The following is a 17,683-nucleotide window of genomic DNA, read 5'->3' as shown; positions in this document are numbered from 1 at the left end:
TTGCTAAATATTTTCTTTTATCAAATTGTCAGCAAAACCAAACTTGATATTTATATTTATATTTTTTCCATAAATCTTATAATTAATAACTATTTTTTTCTGAAATTAACACAAATTTGTATTCCTGGAATAAGCTCACTTTTTGCATTGATTATTAACCTTTTTATACATTGTTGGGTTCATTGTGCTAAAATACTTTAAGGACTTAGAGGATCTATGTTAATGAATGAGCTTACCTGAAAAACCTTTTCTGAAACTGTCCTTGTCTGGTTTTGTTATTGAGGTTATGTCAGCCTAATAAAGAGAATGAAGAAGTGTCCCGCCTATTTTTCTATACCCTAGAATAGTTTAAAAATCAGAATTATCTTGATTGTTTGGTAGGATTTACCTATAAAGCCATGTGGGCCTGGTGTTTCCATTGTGAGAAAATTATTAATAACTTATTAAATGTTCTTGATGGTCTAGATTTTCTTTCTCTTCCTGAGTCTATTTTGGTAAGTTTAATTTTTCTAGGAGTTTGTTCATTTTATGTAAGTTTTCAAATTTATTGCCATAGAATTTTCATAATGTTTAATTCTCTACTCTCTGTAGCATTTCTATTTAGGCCCCATGTTTTTCATTTCCAGTATGGTTTTGTCTTTTAGTTTTGCTGTAAGTTTATCTTTTCATATTTTATTAGTCTTAATGGATCTTTTGAAAGAAGCATTTTTTAGCATTGCTTGTCATTTCTGTTACTTGATTCCTCATTCCATTAATTTTGTTATGATTTTCTACTTTAGATTTTAATATTTTTCTGTTTTAAAAGGGGTTGACACAACTTTACTGAATTTTATACAGTTTCTTTTTGGAACATTAAAGTATCACTTTATTATCTCTTGAAACATTCTAAAGTTTATATTTGACTTATTAATGAATTAACAATGCATTATTTTTCTAAATGCCATTGGTGATCTTGAACATAAAAGAAACAACTTTTAAAAAGCATAGTATATCCATATGCATTTTATCAGAAATTCCTAAATCAAAGAAATGTAACCCATTTAGGCACGCGGAATAAAAGATGCTACAGAAATCATCTTTGAGATGTCAAAAGACGAAAGAAAAGATTTCTACAGGACTATAGCATGGGGTCTGAACCGGCCTTTGTTTGCAGTTTATAGAAGAGTGCTTCGCATGTATGATGACAGAAACCATGTGGGAAAGTATGAAAACTTGTAATGCTGCATGTTTTCATGTAATTAGGGGAAATACCTTGGGGCGCCTGGGTGGCGCAGTCCGACTTCAGCCAGGTCACGATCTCACGGTCCGTGAGTTCGAGCCCCGCGTCGGGCTCTGGGCTGATGGCTCAGAGCCTGGACCCTGTTTCTGATTCTGTGTCTCCCTCTCTCTCTGCCCCTCCCCCATTCATGCTCTGTCTCTCTCTGTCCCAAAAAAATAAATAAACGTTGAAAAAAAAATTAAAAAAAAAAAAATAGGGGAAATACCTTAAGGAGCTTTCATTTTTTAAAGTATAGTTATGATTAAAACTTTAATTGGAGACAGCTATGATTAGTTTGTTGTGTTAATATTTTTTCTCTCCATTTCCATGTTATAAATATGGAAACCTCATTTTAACAAGGGCTCCTAGAAACTAGAATCTAAATCCCCTTATATATGTCAGATTTTAGAGTTAGCTGTCTTCATGCGTCAAACTCTGCTTTGTAATAAAGTAACGTTATAATAAAATGTATTATAGTGGTTAAAGATTTAGGAAGTGTGGAAAAACCTCAATTCATCAGTAACATTGTTCTTATTCAATTTTTTTTTTTTTTATAGTATAGCATTTCCTAGGTTAGTGACTTTTTTTTTTTTTTTAATAAAACCAGAGTGGAAAAATAACTAAATTTCTGAATACAATGCATGGATTTCTGTTATAGGCAACATTTATGGGAAGGCATCTTTTTTTCAACTCAGTGATTATACAGTGTTACTAACATATTTATAATTTCTCTTTGGAAATTTTAGGTAGTCATAGGACAGCTTATTAGATACTGCTTTTAAAAAGAAATTGCAATGGCTGTTTTGAGTACTTGCCCAACTAAAGAAAAAGAGCCTTTACATTAAAGCAAGAGTATGGCAGATGTCCATGCATGGGTAGTGGAAATGAAGAGAATTTTAGATTTTTCAGTGCCTTGTGAAAATTCACCATAGATTTGCATCTTGGCTCTGGTTTATAATGTCATGCATAAGTCTTTCGGAATAACTATCAGAGGACCTGAAACCAGTTTTGAAATAAAGGGAAAGTTAAACAGAATAGGAGCAAATATGTTTTAAATGTTGAATTTTCCTAGAGAAAAATATACATTAATTACTTTTGTTACAGCTAAAAGTTATTTTTTTTTTGCAAAAAAAAATAGAAGCATTAGTTTTAATTTTCAGTAATTTACCTTGAAATTAGTCACTTTAAAAATATTATCATTATGCTAAGTGACTTACCATTTGGCTCCCTAAGTGAAAATCTGATTTTTATCAAGGTTGTTTAGCATTCTTTGTTTTAATTCATCTTTTTAAAAATTTGTTTAAATTTCTAGATATACACCTGAAGAAATTGAAAAGCTCAAGGAGTAAGTTTAACAATTTTTTTCCTTTTCATTAATTCTGATAGTTGGGTTTTACCTTTCTAAAAAAAATCTTTGTGTTTAAAACTTTTATTTTGAAAATGTCAAGAGAGTTTTAGTAGACTGGTATATTTAATCCTGCTGTTAAGCATGAGACCGTAAAAAAGAACTTTTCAGATCCATACGTGCAGAGTATGCCCATAAATGCCCATAAATTTAGTCTCCTGTTGTGAGCTGCCGAATGAAATGTGTGGCAGACCACTGATAAGGGTTACAGAAGAGACTAGATGGCCATTCTTGGTGGCCTGAAGACTGGACCTCAGGAACTTACATACGGAATTAAAACCAGGGTTGTGCTACTCTGTGTTTAAAATGATGACTTAGCAAATGTTTTACTTAATATCTGGGCGGACTCTACCTTATAAAGGCTATTTCACAGGAAAAATAATTTTGCTTCGTTGAGCAGGGCCATAAAGTATGGGTAAATGGATTGTATGGATCATGGTGAAAATTGAAGGCTGGTCCTTGTTATAATGATAGCACCTTGTGAAACTTTTTCAGATGACTGAGAAGAGCTTGTTAGGAATACTCAAAAGGGAACAATCTGGGGATTGCCTGGGAGATTGTCAGTAACCTGAGGGGAAATTTGGTCTTTTTTGAACACATATCCAAGTTACTTATTTCTTCTCTGACCCAGGAAAAAGGCAATTGCTGCCTGTTTTTTTTTCACCCACAGACAACTGTGGACCCCAAAAAAAGGCCACACTTTCAAACTTTGGCTCTCAAAGTATTGCTGCCCACAACTTCCAAACCACTCAAATGGGAAGAAGAAGAATGAAGAATAAATGATGAAATTAAAAGGGAGAAAACAGTTGAACCAAATGCTGATTGGCAGACTCTTGTTTTAGGCTCCGGATAAAGCATGGCAATGACTGGGCAACAATAGGGGCGGCGCTAGGAAGAAGCGCGTCTTCCGTCAAAGATCGGTGCCGACTGATGAAGGATACTTGCAACACAGGTACTGTCAGCGCCCCCGCTGGCTTCTCTGGTCTCCATTGGCGCTTCCTGGCCTTTCACATATGCCCTGTCTTCTGTCCTGGGAAGAAATTTGTCATTCACTTTGTAGCAGGAATTTAACTCTTAGAAACCTTAGTCTCCAGTGAAAACTAGTAACCAATTGTGAACTCTCTGTTACATCAGAATTTTTTTTTAGATGGCAAGCTTATAAATCCATTAAGCACAAAGCATGTTTTCACCAGTTCCAAAGATCCTTAGGTTTTTTGGGTTTTTTGCCACAAGTCAGAAGCACAAACCTACATCTAGTAATTAGTGCTTTAGCTTCTTATCTTGTTAGATATCCAATGAATTCAATCTTAGTTTATCATGCAAGTAAAACATTAACGTTTTAGGTTACCAAAGACTGAAAGCTATCTTAACAATTACCCACCCATGAAAACTTAAGAGACCGACAAAATTAACTGTCACTTTAAGTCATCCTTTTGTTAACAAATTGGAACAGAGATAACATGAGCTTATTTGACCCTCAGCAAATCAAGGTAGAATAAAAGTTTTTTCAATGTTGATAAACATCTATCTCAAACCAACAAACTTAAATTAGCTTAAACACTGAATACGTTTTACTTGAGTCTGCGTAAGACAATTTGTTCCCCTTGGTTAATTTTTACCTGCAACGTTGGTGGGGAAATCTGACATCGGTGGTCTTTGTTCCTGGACATCTAGGGTGGGAGGAGGAGCTGATGGTGCCTGAGGCATTGAGGAGCCAGTTGTGCCAGCCGCCCCCCAGGTGGTGCAGAAACAGGAGCGGGGAAGGGAAGGCAGAAGAGACAGGTGCCAGCGGAAGGCAGAGAAGAGAATTCCCAGTTTTAAATCTTGGCAGCTCAGACAGAGGAGCAGACTCCAGGTTTCTTTTGTTTTGTTTGCCACCAGTGGAACGAGACAGTCCATGTCAGTCCTGAGAAGACAGGGAATTTCCTCGAAACAAAGGAGTTTTGGCAGCTGCTTGGGAATATTCCCTCAAGTCCCCGTTCTGAGGTAGAATAACCAGAGACAGTTGGCTCGAATTATAGTCGTTGACCAAGGAAATGAAGGAGACACAAGTCCCCATACACAGTCACACGGCGACTCCAACCTGCTGCCCAGCACCAACACCTTAGTGTTGCAGCTTCGTTTCTCGTCCCTTGTGGAACTACTAGTGCACCTCTGGGAGGTGATCAAGCTCCCCTTCTGCCTCTTACGGGCAGGTCTGCCAAAACGAACCTGGGTTCTTAGAAGGCTGATGGGCATCCCTGAGCCAGTTCCTGGGCCTCTTGGGTTCCATGAGCACCTACGGGGGTTGTTGCCCCGGTGTGCCAGGAGGGCTGGTCTCCTGTGGATCAAGCGGCCTGCTGGCACCAGGTGAGGCTGCCTCTCCCGGCACCCCAAGGTTTGCAGCCCCGGTGGCAAAGGAGGTGGAAATGCACTGTCTGAATCCCAGACGAGCCCCCCAGTAATGTAGCAGAATTCTCGCACAGAGAGTCATAACACCGAGGCTTTTCTTTCCAGGAAGCAACTTTATTCCTGCTGGCACCGCTCAGTTAGGTTCGTTCCCAAAGAACTGAGCCCCGAACGCCACGTGGTGTAGTTTTCTATGTATTTTTTTACTTCGTCTCCCATATATGGTAACACACAAACATGTGGTCTGATGTTAAGTGGTCTCATTTTACAAGGTCTTGAGGGATGTTGTCAAGTAAGCAAATAGCAAGGTTGCCTTGAGGGTTTTTTTTTCCTTTTCTTTCCTTAGGGAGGGGACCCTACCACAATTTTAATTCAGATTTTATTTTCTAGTCTTGCTTTTTCATCAAGCTTTATAGACCTAAGTAATCCTTCATTTTTCTTTTGTGTGAGATGACACTGTTCACAGGGACATATCTCACTTTTCAGTCGTTTTAGGTATGTACCATGTTTCCTTTTTGTAGCAACTCATAACTGCTCCGGTTGTGAAAGTATTTATCATTAAGGCTTACATACAGGAGTTTGTTTTAATTTAAGCCCATCTAACTGTGGAACTTACGTTAACAAGCTTATCAACTCAGGTTTATAAAACACTTTAGTTCAGGCAGATCACAACTTAAGAAGTTATATTCCAAAGGTGTGGCTCTCTTTTGCTTATTTCAAACAAATAAGTATATTTTTCCATAGAAAAAAACTTGCGACTGTGTTTCAACCCCCAGACCACAAATGCCTTTTTAACTTTTAACAGATGACACTATTAAACCTAACCTTTGTGATCAACAACAGTATTTAGACTTTGCCACTAACTCTCACTCAATCTTTCTGAGCCTCAGTTTCCTCTGTAAAAGAAAGAGGTTAGAATGATCTCCCTTTTAGCCCCAAAATTCTCTGAAGGATCCACACTCTGCTCATTCTTTGAATTAAAAAAAAAAAAAGTTATCAAGTTAAGCTTTCAGTGTATATATTTTCTGTTTTCACCTCCCTATCCTGCTAAAGTGGAATTAGGAATATTTTCTGAGTAACCATTCCACCAGCACTATGACCTGCAAGACAGTGAGAACAGAAATTCCACTAACTCTTGTTATTCTGTGAATGACAGCTTAACGAATGAAGCTGGAATAGGAGCTTTAGATTTAGGATGGGACCCTAGCGTTTTATGTAAGACATTCTGAGAGCAGAACCCCTTTTGTTAGCATAATAATGGAAAAACACTGCCATTTCCTGATTGCCAGTCTGAGGGATTGATTCGCCTGTTTGCTTTTCATGTTGCTACATAGTATTTCTGATCATGACTTCTCTTTTTTTGTACCACACTATGAGACACTCATGCTAAAGTAGGAGAGCAGGATTTTGCCTTGAGTATGTGGTATCCAGAACTATGCCTAGCACATAATAGATGTTCAGTAAATATTTGTTGAATGAATGGAATCCCTGAAGCAGGCATAGTGGCACTTTTGAAATTTTCTAGATATTTTTAGTTACTAATAACAAAATGGAAACATAAGTGGGAGGGGTAAAAAGTTTCTCTTCTTTTCCTGTTTTTCTGCTTGATCCTTAAGAAAAGACCAAAGAGAATCATTTGGTGTTATTACTGGTTTATGGCTTCGGGAAAGCCTTGAGTAAAATCATGTGTGAGTGCCAGTCTCAGACTTCTCTTTTATCACAGTTTCTTGGAGTTGGGATGGGGGGAAAGGAGATCATGTAAACCTAGTTTTCATTTTTACTAAAATGGGCGGAAGCCCATAGGAGTTACACCATTCATTACTGTAATGAAGGATCTCTGTTGGCTTACTGCATTTCTGCAGAGCAGGAATCTTAGGTGATACTAAGTAAAAATTGTGTGTTTCTTTGTCCATCATGCCATTCGTGAAGCTCTTCCTACTTACAATTAATGCAACTTGACCGTACAGAATTCTTTCTAGGTATATATTGGGTAGTTTTTCTTTCCTTTAAGAGTCGGTCATTGTTTTCTACAAGACTCTGTATTTTCTTTGATACCAAGAACCTTACTGGGCTAGTATAGGCTAGTAAAACAACTGTCTTAGTAGATGTGTGCAGTTCCCCACCCCCGGGTCATTCAGAAATACTTTGGGTGTTACTGTGTACTTCCCATCAGTCCTTGGAAATACAGGGCTGAATCTGATTTGGGGGAAAAAAAAAAAAGGTAGCAGTAGTAGTCTAGATGATTTCCTTCTTTTAGGGAAGTGGACAGAAGAAGAGGAAAAGAGACTTGCAGAGGTGGTTCATGAATTGACAAGCACTGAGCCTGGTGACATAGTGACACAGGGCGTGTCTTGGGCAGCTGTGGCAGAACGAGTGGGGACCCGCTCAGAAAAGCAGTGTCGCTCTAAATGGCTCAACTACCTGAACTGGAAACAAAGTGGAGGTACTGAATGGACCAAGGAAGATGAAATCAATCTCATCCTCAGGTTCGTGTCCTAGATCTTTTAATAACAAAAGCTGCTTAATGGCTCTAGGTATCTTGATGGATTTTCCTCTTTGGGTCTCCCTAGATGCCTAATGTCTGAAAAGCATCCTTTCCATAGAGAAATGATCCATAGAGGATCCTTCAGATCCTTTGTATTTCATATTGAGCTTTTTTTGTTTTGTGTTCCTTTTTAGTGGATTTAGTGCTCGTGCAAAGTAGCAGATTGAAGGCGTAGAGACTGAAGTCCTCTCTATCCACAGAACAGGTATGGCACAGGCGGTGGCCCTGCAGCTTGCCACCGTCCCAGCAATGTGCCTCACTCCTAGCAGAGGGAGACTGTGTCAAGGGGAAGAGGGCTGTTCAGTCTCCATGCCCTTCACTCTTGGGCTGTTTGGATTGCCAAGAGGGGGGTTCAACTATAGTTACCCCACACCTTCATACTGGGCCGAATCAGATACTTCCATTTCACATGTATCCAAACATAGCTAGGAGATAATCCTAAGCTTCTTTTTTAAATTAGTCGTTTTAACCATTAAGAATCAGTGACCCAAATGAGCAAAAATACCAGCAAGAAATGTTTGAGACCTTGAAGTAATAGAAGCTACTCCCTCCTGAAAATCAAAATCATCATGACAGTTGAAGCTAGAAAACAAGTAGACTGTTCATACCCCAAAATTTAGTTGTGCTATTATAATGGTTGTTAATGTTTTGGTTGTTGCTGGAGCATTGTTTTTGTTTTTTCAACATTTGGGGTTTTGTTTTTAATACACTTTTTGCAAATAGTCATCTACAAATAGCTCATTTCTAAACATTTTTAGTATAGAAACGGAAAAGCTCAGATGTACGAAATAACTTGCTCTAACACACTATAAAACATTGCAGAACACTATACAACTAAACCTGCTCTTATCCTGTTCTAATAACCTTTAGCTACTCCCTTTCCTTTACAGTGTTTCATCTGGTTGTCACCATTTACACTCGGGCCCATCAGTTGCACCATTAACAAAAGGCTCTTGCTGGTGGGATTTCATAGCTCTCAGCTCTGGAAGCAGTGTGCACTCCTGGAATCCCTTCCTTCCCATACACCTTAACAAAGCATCTCCAACATAAGTTGACATTCCCTTTATTGCCATTGCCATCACGTGTAGTCAGAGGAGGTTTCTTACAGAGAAATAAATAACATGTAACAAATGGTTGTTTTAACCTGTAGGATAGCAGAGCTTGATGTAGCTGATGAAAATGACATAAACTGGGATCTGTTAGCAGAGGGATGGAGCAGTGTCCGTTCACCACAGTGGCTTCGAAGTAAATGGTGGACCATCAAAAGGCAAATTGCAAATCATAAGGATGTTTCGTTTCCTGGTAATGTATTATTTGATTCTTAAGTCCTTCCCAAGTCTTACCATTTTTACTCCTCAGGACTTACTTAGAGGTTAGAAGTTCTTTGCCTCAGCTAGAGATCTGAATCATGGCAGAACTTCATTTAAACCTCTGCCCTATTTTGGGGGGCAACTGTCTTTTCTTCCCTTAAGAAGAGTTGATGTGATTTGTAATTCTTAAAGCAGCTGAGATGAAAATATACACAATTGACATACATTCTTGTTCTCATATAAACTGTGAAGAAGAAATTGATTTTAGATATTGTGTACAAAGATGTATTTTTGAAAACTTAGGTTTAAATCAACTTTTATGTGTTGAATAATTTCAAATATCTTAGCTGGGTTTGTCATTTAGAGAAATTCCTTAGTGGTTTTATAGTACAAAGACTAAATTGTAATTCGTTTGTTATCTAAATCTAGAGATATTAACTTGGGTTTGCTTAAAATGAGGCAGAGCACGTTTGGCTCTTCATTGCCTGCTTTGCACGTAGGGTGTGCATCTAAGTCGTACAGTCTGTTTAATTAAGGTCATCAAATTCATTCCCCTTGGTATAGTTCTCCAACTTCCTATTTTTCCAAAGGAAAATTATATTCTGAAGAACTCTGGCTTGATGAAAATATATTTTTTTTTAACACATAGTTATAAATTTATAAATCAGGTGTTAAACCCAGAAGAGTGAGTGAATACTAATGTGACATGAACCCACCCAGATTTTACTATCACCTGAAAGGGCTTACAGAGTTTATCATGACTAGTGGAGGGTGACAAGTGTAGATTTTGCTTTCCTGTACAAGAATTCAAGGTGGTTGCAGAGTACTGTTTGCTAAAGATGAGCTGCTACTCTGGAGGTGTGAGTTAAGTGTCCTTGAGTCCTGGAGGGGGTTGGAGGGCGTACACTATTCGTTTTGAAAAGAAAATAAGCTACTTTGCATTAACAATGTTCTTCTTAAGTAATAAGAATTTTATCCTGAAGCCTTAGGACATTGAAGAGGTCTTATTTTCATGTTCCACACAGGGTTTTGTGTTTTTTCTAATGCATCTTGGTTGACAAGAATAATACTATGAATTTTTTTTAATTTCTTGTGATGGATAGTGTTTCCACAAATTTCCAGACAGGTTGTAGCCTTAAAATATTTTTATTACTATTTTGCTGAGATCTCACATGCAGTATACAATTATTTATTCCAAATACTTTCCCTCCTTACCCCCACCTCCCTTGCTGCTTAGATGGTGGTCTGTCGGAGAATCAATGTTCTTTTTGTCTACCCATCTCCCTTCAGTCTTAATAAAAGGTCTTAAACAGTTACATGAGAACCAAAAAAACAACCCAACGCTTTTGGAGAATAAATCAGGATCTGGAGTTCCAAACAGTAATTCCAATTCCAGTGTACAGCATGTCCAGATCAGAGTCGCCCGCTTGGAAGACAGCACAGCCATGTCTCCAAGCCCCGTGGCAGCCTTGCAGATTCCGGTCCAGATCACCCATGTCTGTAAGTGTTTATTACTCAAGACCCCTTGCCATTATGGGACCTATACAATTTGTTAATGGCTTTACCATCTAATACCCTTCATTCTTCTAGAATGTGGATAGAAATTTGTACAAGTTGACAAAGGCAGTCCAAGGCATTTTATGTTTATTAGCTCAATATTTGCACAAAAGTTGAGTGTGACAGGAAGGACTGATAACCAACTGCCCAGCCTTCATAAACCATTTGAAATCCTTTCTTTTAGATGTTACAAAGAATGATTAATAAAACACTACCTGAACTCTAGTCAGTTTAGTAAGGAAATAAACTTCACAAGGTGGCACATCATTTGTAGTAATTCACCAGAAGGCACAGGGATTGGGGGTGGACTTGAGGCCATATGTAGAAGAAATGGTTTTGATGAGATTAAAGACTTTCTTCAGGAAGTGAAGAGCCAGTTTCCTGTGGGAACTGTTGTATTTACCCTTCTTTTCCTTAGCCTCTGACATTTTTTGTGCTTAAGGAGATTATGAGAAACCAACAGTTGGTATAGGGAGGGAAACTTATTTCCTGAGATCTAAACCAGGTTGATATTTCTGCCCTTTTTTCCATGATAGAGTAACAGAAAAAGAATGAAAATAAAATTCTCAGAACCATATTATTATTCACGTTCACCTCATTTCTTTTCTCTCCCTAAATGCTATGCCTATGGCAAGGTCGTTGCTGAGAGTATACCAATTGCTGTGTGTCATTCTCAGTCAGGGGATTATTGGCATTTTGAGTGGGACGATTCATTGTTACCAGGGCTGTCCTACACATTGCAAGATGCTCCTTGTCCCTTGACCTCACCCACAGAATGCCAGTAATACTTTCTAATCATTATGGCAAAAATATAAAAACACCCTACAGGGTTTCAAATGTACCCTATGATCCCATTTGGAGAATCACTGAGCTATCTATTGGTGGTAGTAACACCTCCTGTATCCAGTGACTGTCAAAGTTACCTTGGATCTTTAATCATGCCTGTCTTACAGTCCTAGTTTAAGTTTGGTTATTTGCATTAGCTTTCCACCAATGTAATATAAAGGCGTGAAAAAATTCGTTAGCCCTGTTTATTTTCCTTTATAGTATGAAGAATTGCAAAGCAACTGAAATTACTGGTCTGCCACAAATATGAGAGCTACTGTTGGCTATAGATTGTGCAGAGACTGGTAGAACTTTCCTTGGACATTGGAATGACTATAGTTACTGGCAATACAGACATTTTAGAATTGGTACCCTAATATTTACAAGATGGCTTTTTTTTTTAAATATATGTAGAATAATTTTCTTTCAGCAAGAAATGTGAGTACAGTAAGAGTTTTACAACACATCAGTTACTGTTTGCATTCAGGCTAAAATCTCAGGATTGTTTTTTCCTTTGTGTTAGGAGTCAGGGATTGTTACACTTTAAGCCAGAATAGTAAATATAAACATGGTAGGGTCTGGAGCCCACATAGGTCTTTGTGGAATATTCTGGTTTGTTTTTAAACAATCCTGTAAAAATGTAAAAACCATTCTTCGCTTTGGGCCATATCTGTCCCTGCCCATAGTTTGTTTACCCATGACTTAGGTTATTTATTGGGAATCACTTTAAATTATTCTAGGTATGATCTTAAGAATCCATCTAATAGAGAAATAACATAAATCAAGTGCATTTATTTTGAAAAGGGTCTCTTCCTTTCTCACTGAGATGTATTATAGTTGTAGTAAAAACTACAGATTAAAAGCCGATTCCAAATCTTTTTTTCACATGGGTTTATCTGCCGGTACAATTGAAAGCACCAAGAGATAACATGTCTTCTAGTTATAGTAGTTATAGTTCCTAATAACCTTGATCAGGTGTAACCAACACTGCCCAAGTTTAAATAAAACCTCAATTGACACATCTATAAGGAGATTATATGATGTGATCTCTAATGAGCTGTTCAGTCTCCCATATGTGGTATTCTGAAATAGTACTCTCTTATATTTCATGTTTTTGGTCCTCCCAACAACTCCCATGATGTAGGAAGGACAGCCAAAATCTCTAAACATTAATAAGTTAAGTTCAAATTAAGTTACTTGCTCAGGTTTACATTCTCAGAAGTAATGTTGCTAGAACTAAAGCCTCGTGTTTGGGGACTACTGTTCCAGTCATCTGTACCGCTTACCAGAATATCCAGGGAAAATTTATTTTTTTTATCCACTTTCTCTTGCTTTGTAAGTTAGCCTTAGTGTCTTCCTCTTACTTCTTAATACTAGAAATATTTTGTGATTAATACCAGGGGTTAACAGGTACTGTATCACAGCTAGTCATCTCTGTCCTTGTAGTGCAAAAGCAACCATAGAAAATAAACAGGTGTGGCCCTGCTCCTCTAATATTTTATTTACAAAAACTGGTAGTGGGCTGGATTTGGGTTGAGCCGTGGTTTGCCAACCCTGATCTTTGCCATCCCAGGTAAATCCATTAGATTTCTTCTCTCATAAGATTAAATGACTTCAGGTTTCCATGCAAATTATTCAGTATGAGAATATGTCTTTTATTTTTTTTTGTCCTTGTTCTCACCATAGCTTCAGCGGAGTCCCCTGCCGCTACTGTTGACTCGGAAACAATAACACTAAACAGTGGAACACTACAGACATTTGAGATTCTTCCAGTGAGTAACACTGCACAAAATAGATACTGGCCATTTTATGCATTAAAAAAATTACTGGTTTTACACTGTTATCACATGAACAAAAGAAACAGAAATTACCATGAATGGCATTACGTACAACTATGTCCGTGTTTTTGAGACCAGATGGTTAAGAGGACATAAATCAGACTTTCACTTTTATAATTAACTTCAGTCTTTTTTTTCACCTGTATATAAGCCAATAATAATATATGAAAGTGACAGTGCTTAATGAGTAGGGTGCATGCTATGGATTTGTATGGAGTCCTTTTTTTAATTTGCCATTTTAATAATTTTTAAATTTTTTATTGTTTTTAATTTTTAAAGTATTTTTAAGTTGATTTATTTATTTTGAGAGAGAAAGCGTGAGTGGGGGAGGGGCAAAAGGTGAGAGAGAATCCCAAGCAGGATCTGCACTGTCAGCACAGAGCCCGATGTGTAGGGCTCGAACACAAACCGTGAGGTGATGACCTGAGCCAAAGTCGGATGCTCAACCGACTAAGCCATCCTGGTGCCCCTGGGTGGAGTGTTAAACAGACACCATGTGCAACCAAAAAGTTTATACTGGTTATCTGAGAAAAGGTTTGTGGAATGAATTATTTCACAGTACTCTCAGTAAATACCATACTAGCCCCTTTGCAAAAGAATCTTGCAGTTCCTAAAAAGGTAAAACAATATAGTTAACATCTGAGCCACCAATTCTAATCCAATATATATTCATTTCTCTTGAAATGAAAGCGCGTTTGCATAAACTTGAACATGAATGTTTGTATTCATAATAACCAAAAAGTGGAAACAACGCACATGTCCATCCCAATGAATGGGTAATTAAAATGTGCTATAGCCACACAATTATTCAGCAGTAAAAAGGAACAAAGGAAGTACTGATAACATGTCCCTGGGATGAACCTTGAAGACATTTTGCTAAGTGAAATGAGATGCAAAATACTGTAAAGTGTTTGACTCCTGTTTCTTTGAAGTGTCTAAAATAGGCAAATCTGTAGAGACAAAAAAAAAGTAGATTAATGTCTATTACGAGGTTTCCTAAGAGGTTTTGGGGAGCAATGGGCCATGATTGCTAATTTGAATGGGTTTTTCTTTTGGGTGTGATAGAAAAATTTTAAGTCCTTGTTCTTGTTCTGTTTACTAAAATGGGTAATGCCCAAAATTAGCTCATTTTTCAGGAAGAATATAGAAAGTAGATAGTATTTAAATTATGAGGTATTAGTGCAAGAATTTATCCTCTGCACAGCCAAATCTCATGAGGATGGCCAACACAGCAAGAAGTTCTCTTTTAGAACAATTTTGGAACTTTTACTAGCAACTTACTTAACCTAAGCTTCCACTTCTTAATCCTGTGGTCTCCAAAACAGGAATGTGTTTATTACAGGTGGATAACCTTTGCCAACTCCCTTCCTGCCCCTGGCCAAAGTAATAAATACACATACATTTAGAGTATGTGTCCAGGTTTTAACTTGGGTTACGATCAAGTATTTAGAAACTTCTGTCCTAATTTAGTAAAAGAGGATGATAATAGTGCTTCAGCTTCAAAAAACTGATTATGTGAATTTAAGTGTATTAAATAAAATGCATATATGTAATATTTACTGTCCTGCCTGACCACATATAATTTACTAAAGGTTGTATTTATTAAAAGATCAGCTTTTACTTCTATGAAGAGGGAGGAAAGAAATTGAGCCCCCGTGTGCCAGACACTCTTTTGTAATAATTTGTAATGCTTACAACCCCTTCCCTGGGGGTTAGTGATTATGCCCCCTTTGCCAATAAGGAAACCTAGATTCATTGAATTAGTACCCAGAAGAGTTGTTGTGACTCAAGTACACAAGACCACAGGCTCTAGGACTTCAATGTCGCCCTGTCTTTCAAATGCAAATACTTTCCTGTGGGGGTGGGGGAGGAAGGATAAAGCAAACTGAAATTATTCTATAGAAACCTATGGCTGTGAAAGACTTGATGTTGAATAGTTTTGTTAGTTTTATTTAAAAAAAAAATCTCCAGGGGCGCCTGGGTGGCGCAGTCGGTTAAGCGTCCGACTTCAGCCAGGTCACGATCTCGCGGTCTGTGAGTTCGAGCCCCGCGTCGGGCTCTGGGCTGATGGCCCAGAGCCTGGAGCCTGTTTCCGATTCTGTGTCTCCCTCTCTCTCTGCCCCTCCCCCGTTCATGCTCTGTCTCTCTCTGTCCCAAAAATAAATAAACGTTGGAAAAAAAAAAAAATTTTTTTTTTTTTTTTAAATCTCCAGAGATAAACATATTATCAGTTAACCAGCTTTTCAAATAGGAATTTTCTTTTTCATTCAGATTTTGAATTGCTATCCATGTACATTTCTTCTTATACTATGAAAAAAATCTGTCCAGGTCAACTCTGCTGTAGTACCTTTTCAAAAATGTGAAACTTTAAAAAAGTGGGGGGTTGGGGGGGGGCGGAGATTGCCAGTTTTATATGTGGTAAAGGAAGATCGTGCAGGTAGGTTACTGCACTGGACACAGTGGCTTAGGCAGCCATTCTTGGTGCCTTGAAATAAATAGCTAAGACCAGATCATAGACATACATGGGAGTGAAGAGCAGGATCAGGGCTTGACCTGGTCTCTCTGGTAAATCTCCAGAACAACTAAGGACTTGGGACAAGTCAAGAATATTATAGCCTTCATTTTGTTACTTGATGGCACCTTCAGGATGGGGAAATACGTGTGTGGCTAAACTGAAGTCCCTGTTTTGGATGTAAAGCTAGACTTATGAGTGTACATGAGCGTACTTCGTGTTTTTGCACCTGTATTGATCTTCATTTTTTTCCCTTAGTCTTTCCATTTACAGCCCACTGGCACTCCAGGCACATACCTACTTCAAACAAGCTCAAGCCAAGGCCTTCCCCTAACTCTGACGGCTAGTCCCACAGTAACCCTGACAGCTGCTGCTCCTGCTTCTCCTGAACAGATCATTGTCCATGCTCTATCCGTATGTTATCTTCGTTCCTTGATTTTTCTACTTTCTCTAGACTGGCTAAACTGATAAGTGTCACCAAATGGCTTTTATTTTTAATACTATGATGAAACCCATGTGCCTTCAAAAATAATGTATCTCGGGGGGAAAAATCGATTATGTATTCCCTTCAAGTATCCAAGTACTTGTTAGGGAACAGGATCTGTTGACAGAAAGTTTAAGAACCAGAACTAATGTCGTCCATTTATTTAAACAATGTTTCCTACCACCGTTGCCTTGGGAACAAGGTTTTACACCATCACTCTGCCTTCATTGGGATATAACCCTCATCCCATGTCTGTCCTTACAGGAGATTGACAGGGGTTTTAGAAAAATAGTGTTAAGAATTCAACCATTCCAGAGGGGAGAGGGGAGGGGTGGGGAAGGGACAGTAGGGTACCATCTGTAGATGGTATTTTTTGTCTGTAACACGAGTCTGGTAGGTCTTTTTTCACTTTACCATTGTTTTTCTTTAACATTTTATAGCCAGAACATTTGTTGAACACAAGTGACAATGTCACAGTACAGTGTCACACACCAAGAGTCATCATCCAGACTGTTGCCACAGAGGACATCACTTCTTCCATGTCCCAAGCAGAACTGACTGTAGATAGTGATATTCACTCATCTGATTTTCCTGAGCCTCCAGATGCCCTAGAAGCAGACACTTTCCCTGATGAAATTCATCAGCCTAAGATAACTGTAGAGCCATCATTTAATGATGCTCATGTATCCAAATTCAGTAACCAAAATAGCACAGAACTGATGGATAGTGTTATGGTCAGAACAGAAGAAATCTCTGACACCGACCTTAAACAAGAGGAGTCGTCTTCTCCTTTAGCCCGTGCTTACGTTACTGAGGTAAGTTGCAGCCAGGGAAACAGGCTCTGGGTTCTTGCCTTGAGCCTCAAACCTGCAGTTTTTAAAGAGCCTAAAAATGATCTGGGGGAAGTAAAGGTCATACATCCTCCAATACCTTCCTTTTTTCTCTAGACACAAAATCAAGTGCAAACCCCTACCTGTGACCTCACAAGTATCCGTCAGACAGCAGCATTGCTCTTAGCACTGTGCTTCACTAAAACCTTTCCCCCCTATCCTTCCAGTAGACTGAGAATTGTTTGTTGAAAACCTATGGAATCATTTTCAGGAGGGTGGTTAATAATAGGTTCTGGTGGTTCAGCTTAACCACCTTACTGACCCCAGTGTAACAGCATTTGTTTCTTCTACATTCAGGGAACCTGTAACTGAATTGCTTCTTTTAGGTTCTGTTTTGTCAGTATTTAAGAGAGTAGGGGGTCATTACTTTTGCCCATTTTAAGGCTTCATTTTTCTTTGCTTTATAAAATATGGGACAGTGTTTGAATTTAAGTCCTTTTAAACCTAAATGTGTTAGGGATCTTAAAACTGACAAAGAAGTCAGAATCTGATTTTTTTGAATTGCTATTGCTTAGGACCTCGAGTCTCCTACCATAGAAGAACAAGTTGATCAGACAACCATTGACGATGAAACAATACTTATTGTTCCTTCACCACATGGCTTTATCCAGGCATCTGACGTTATCGATACCGAATCAGTCTTGCCTTTGACGACGCTAACAGGTACTATA

The 17,683-nt window shown here is 38.2% G+C and overlaps 1 protein-coding gene across 3 annotated transcripts in view; it reads left to right on the top strand.

The window, feature by feature from the left end:
- DMTF1 (cyclin D binding myb like transcription factor 1) overlaps positions 1-17,683 on the top strand; it is a 46,027-nt gene that overhangs the window by 26,794 nt on the left and 1,550 nt on the right. For all 3 annotated transcript variants that reach the window (XM_040472777.1, XM_040472776.1, XM_040472778.1), the window contains 10 exons: positions 1,045-1,202; positions 2,571-2,603; positions 3,506-3,615; positions 7,309-7,537; positions 8,747-8,898; positions 10,197-10,406; positions 12,975-13,060; positions 15,897-16,052; positions 16,563-16,937; positions 17,528-17,675. In XM_040472777.1, coding sequence (XP_040328711.1) covers positions 1,045-1,202; positions 2,571-2,603; positions 3,506-3,615; positions 7,309-7,537; positions 8,747-8,898; positions 10,197-10,406; positions 12,975-13,060; positions 15,897-16,052; positions 16,563-16,937; positions 17,528-17,675 — 1,657 coding nt within the window. The remainder of the gene's footprint in view (positions 1-1,044; positions 1,203-2,570; positions 2,604-3,505; positions 3,616-7,308; positions 7,538-8,746; positions 8,899-10,196; positions 10,407-12,974; positions 13,061-15,896; positions 16,053-16,562; positions 16,938-17,527; positions 17,676-17,683) is intronic.

The sequence above is a fragment of the Herpailurus yagouaroundi genome, unplaced genomic scaffold (genome assembly GCF_014898765.1).
Source record: "Herpailurus yagouaroundi ecotype Mexico unplaced genomic scaffold, PumYag 100, whole genome shotgun sequence".
Classification (NCBI taxonomy): Eukaryota; Metazoa; Chordata; class Mammalia; order Carnivora; family Felidae; genus Herpailurus; species Herpailurus yagouaroundi.
Note: the sequence above shows the minus strand (reverse complement) of the source record. Positions and strands in the feature narration are given on the sequence as shown.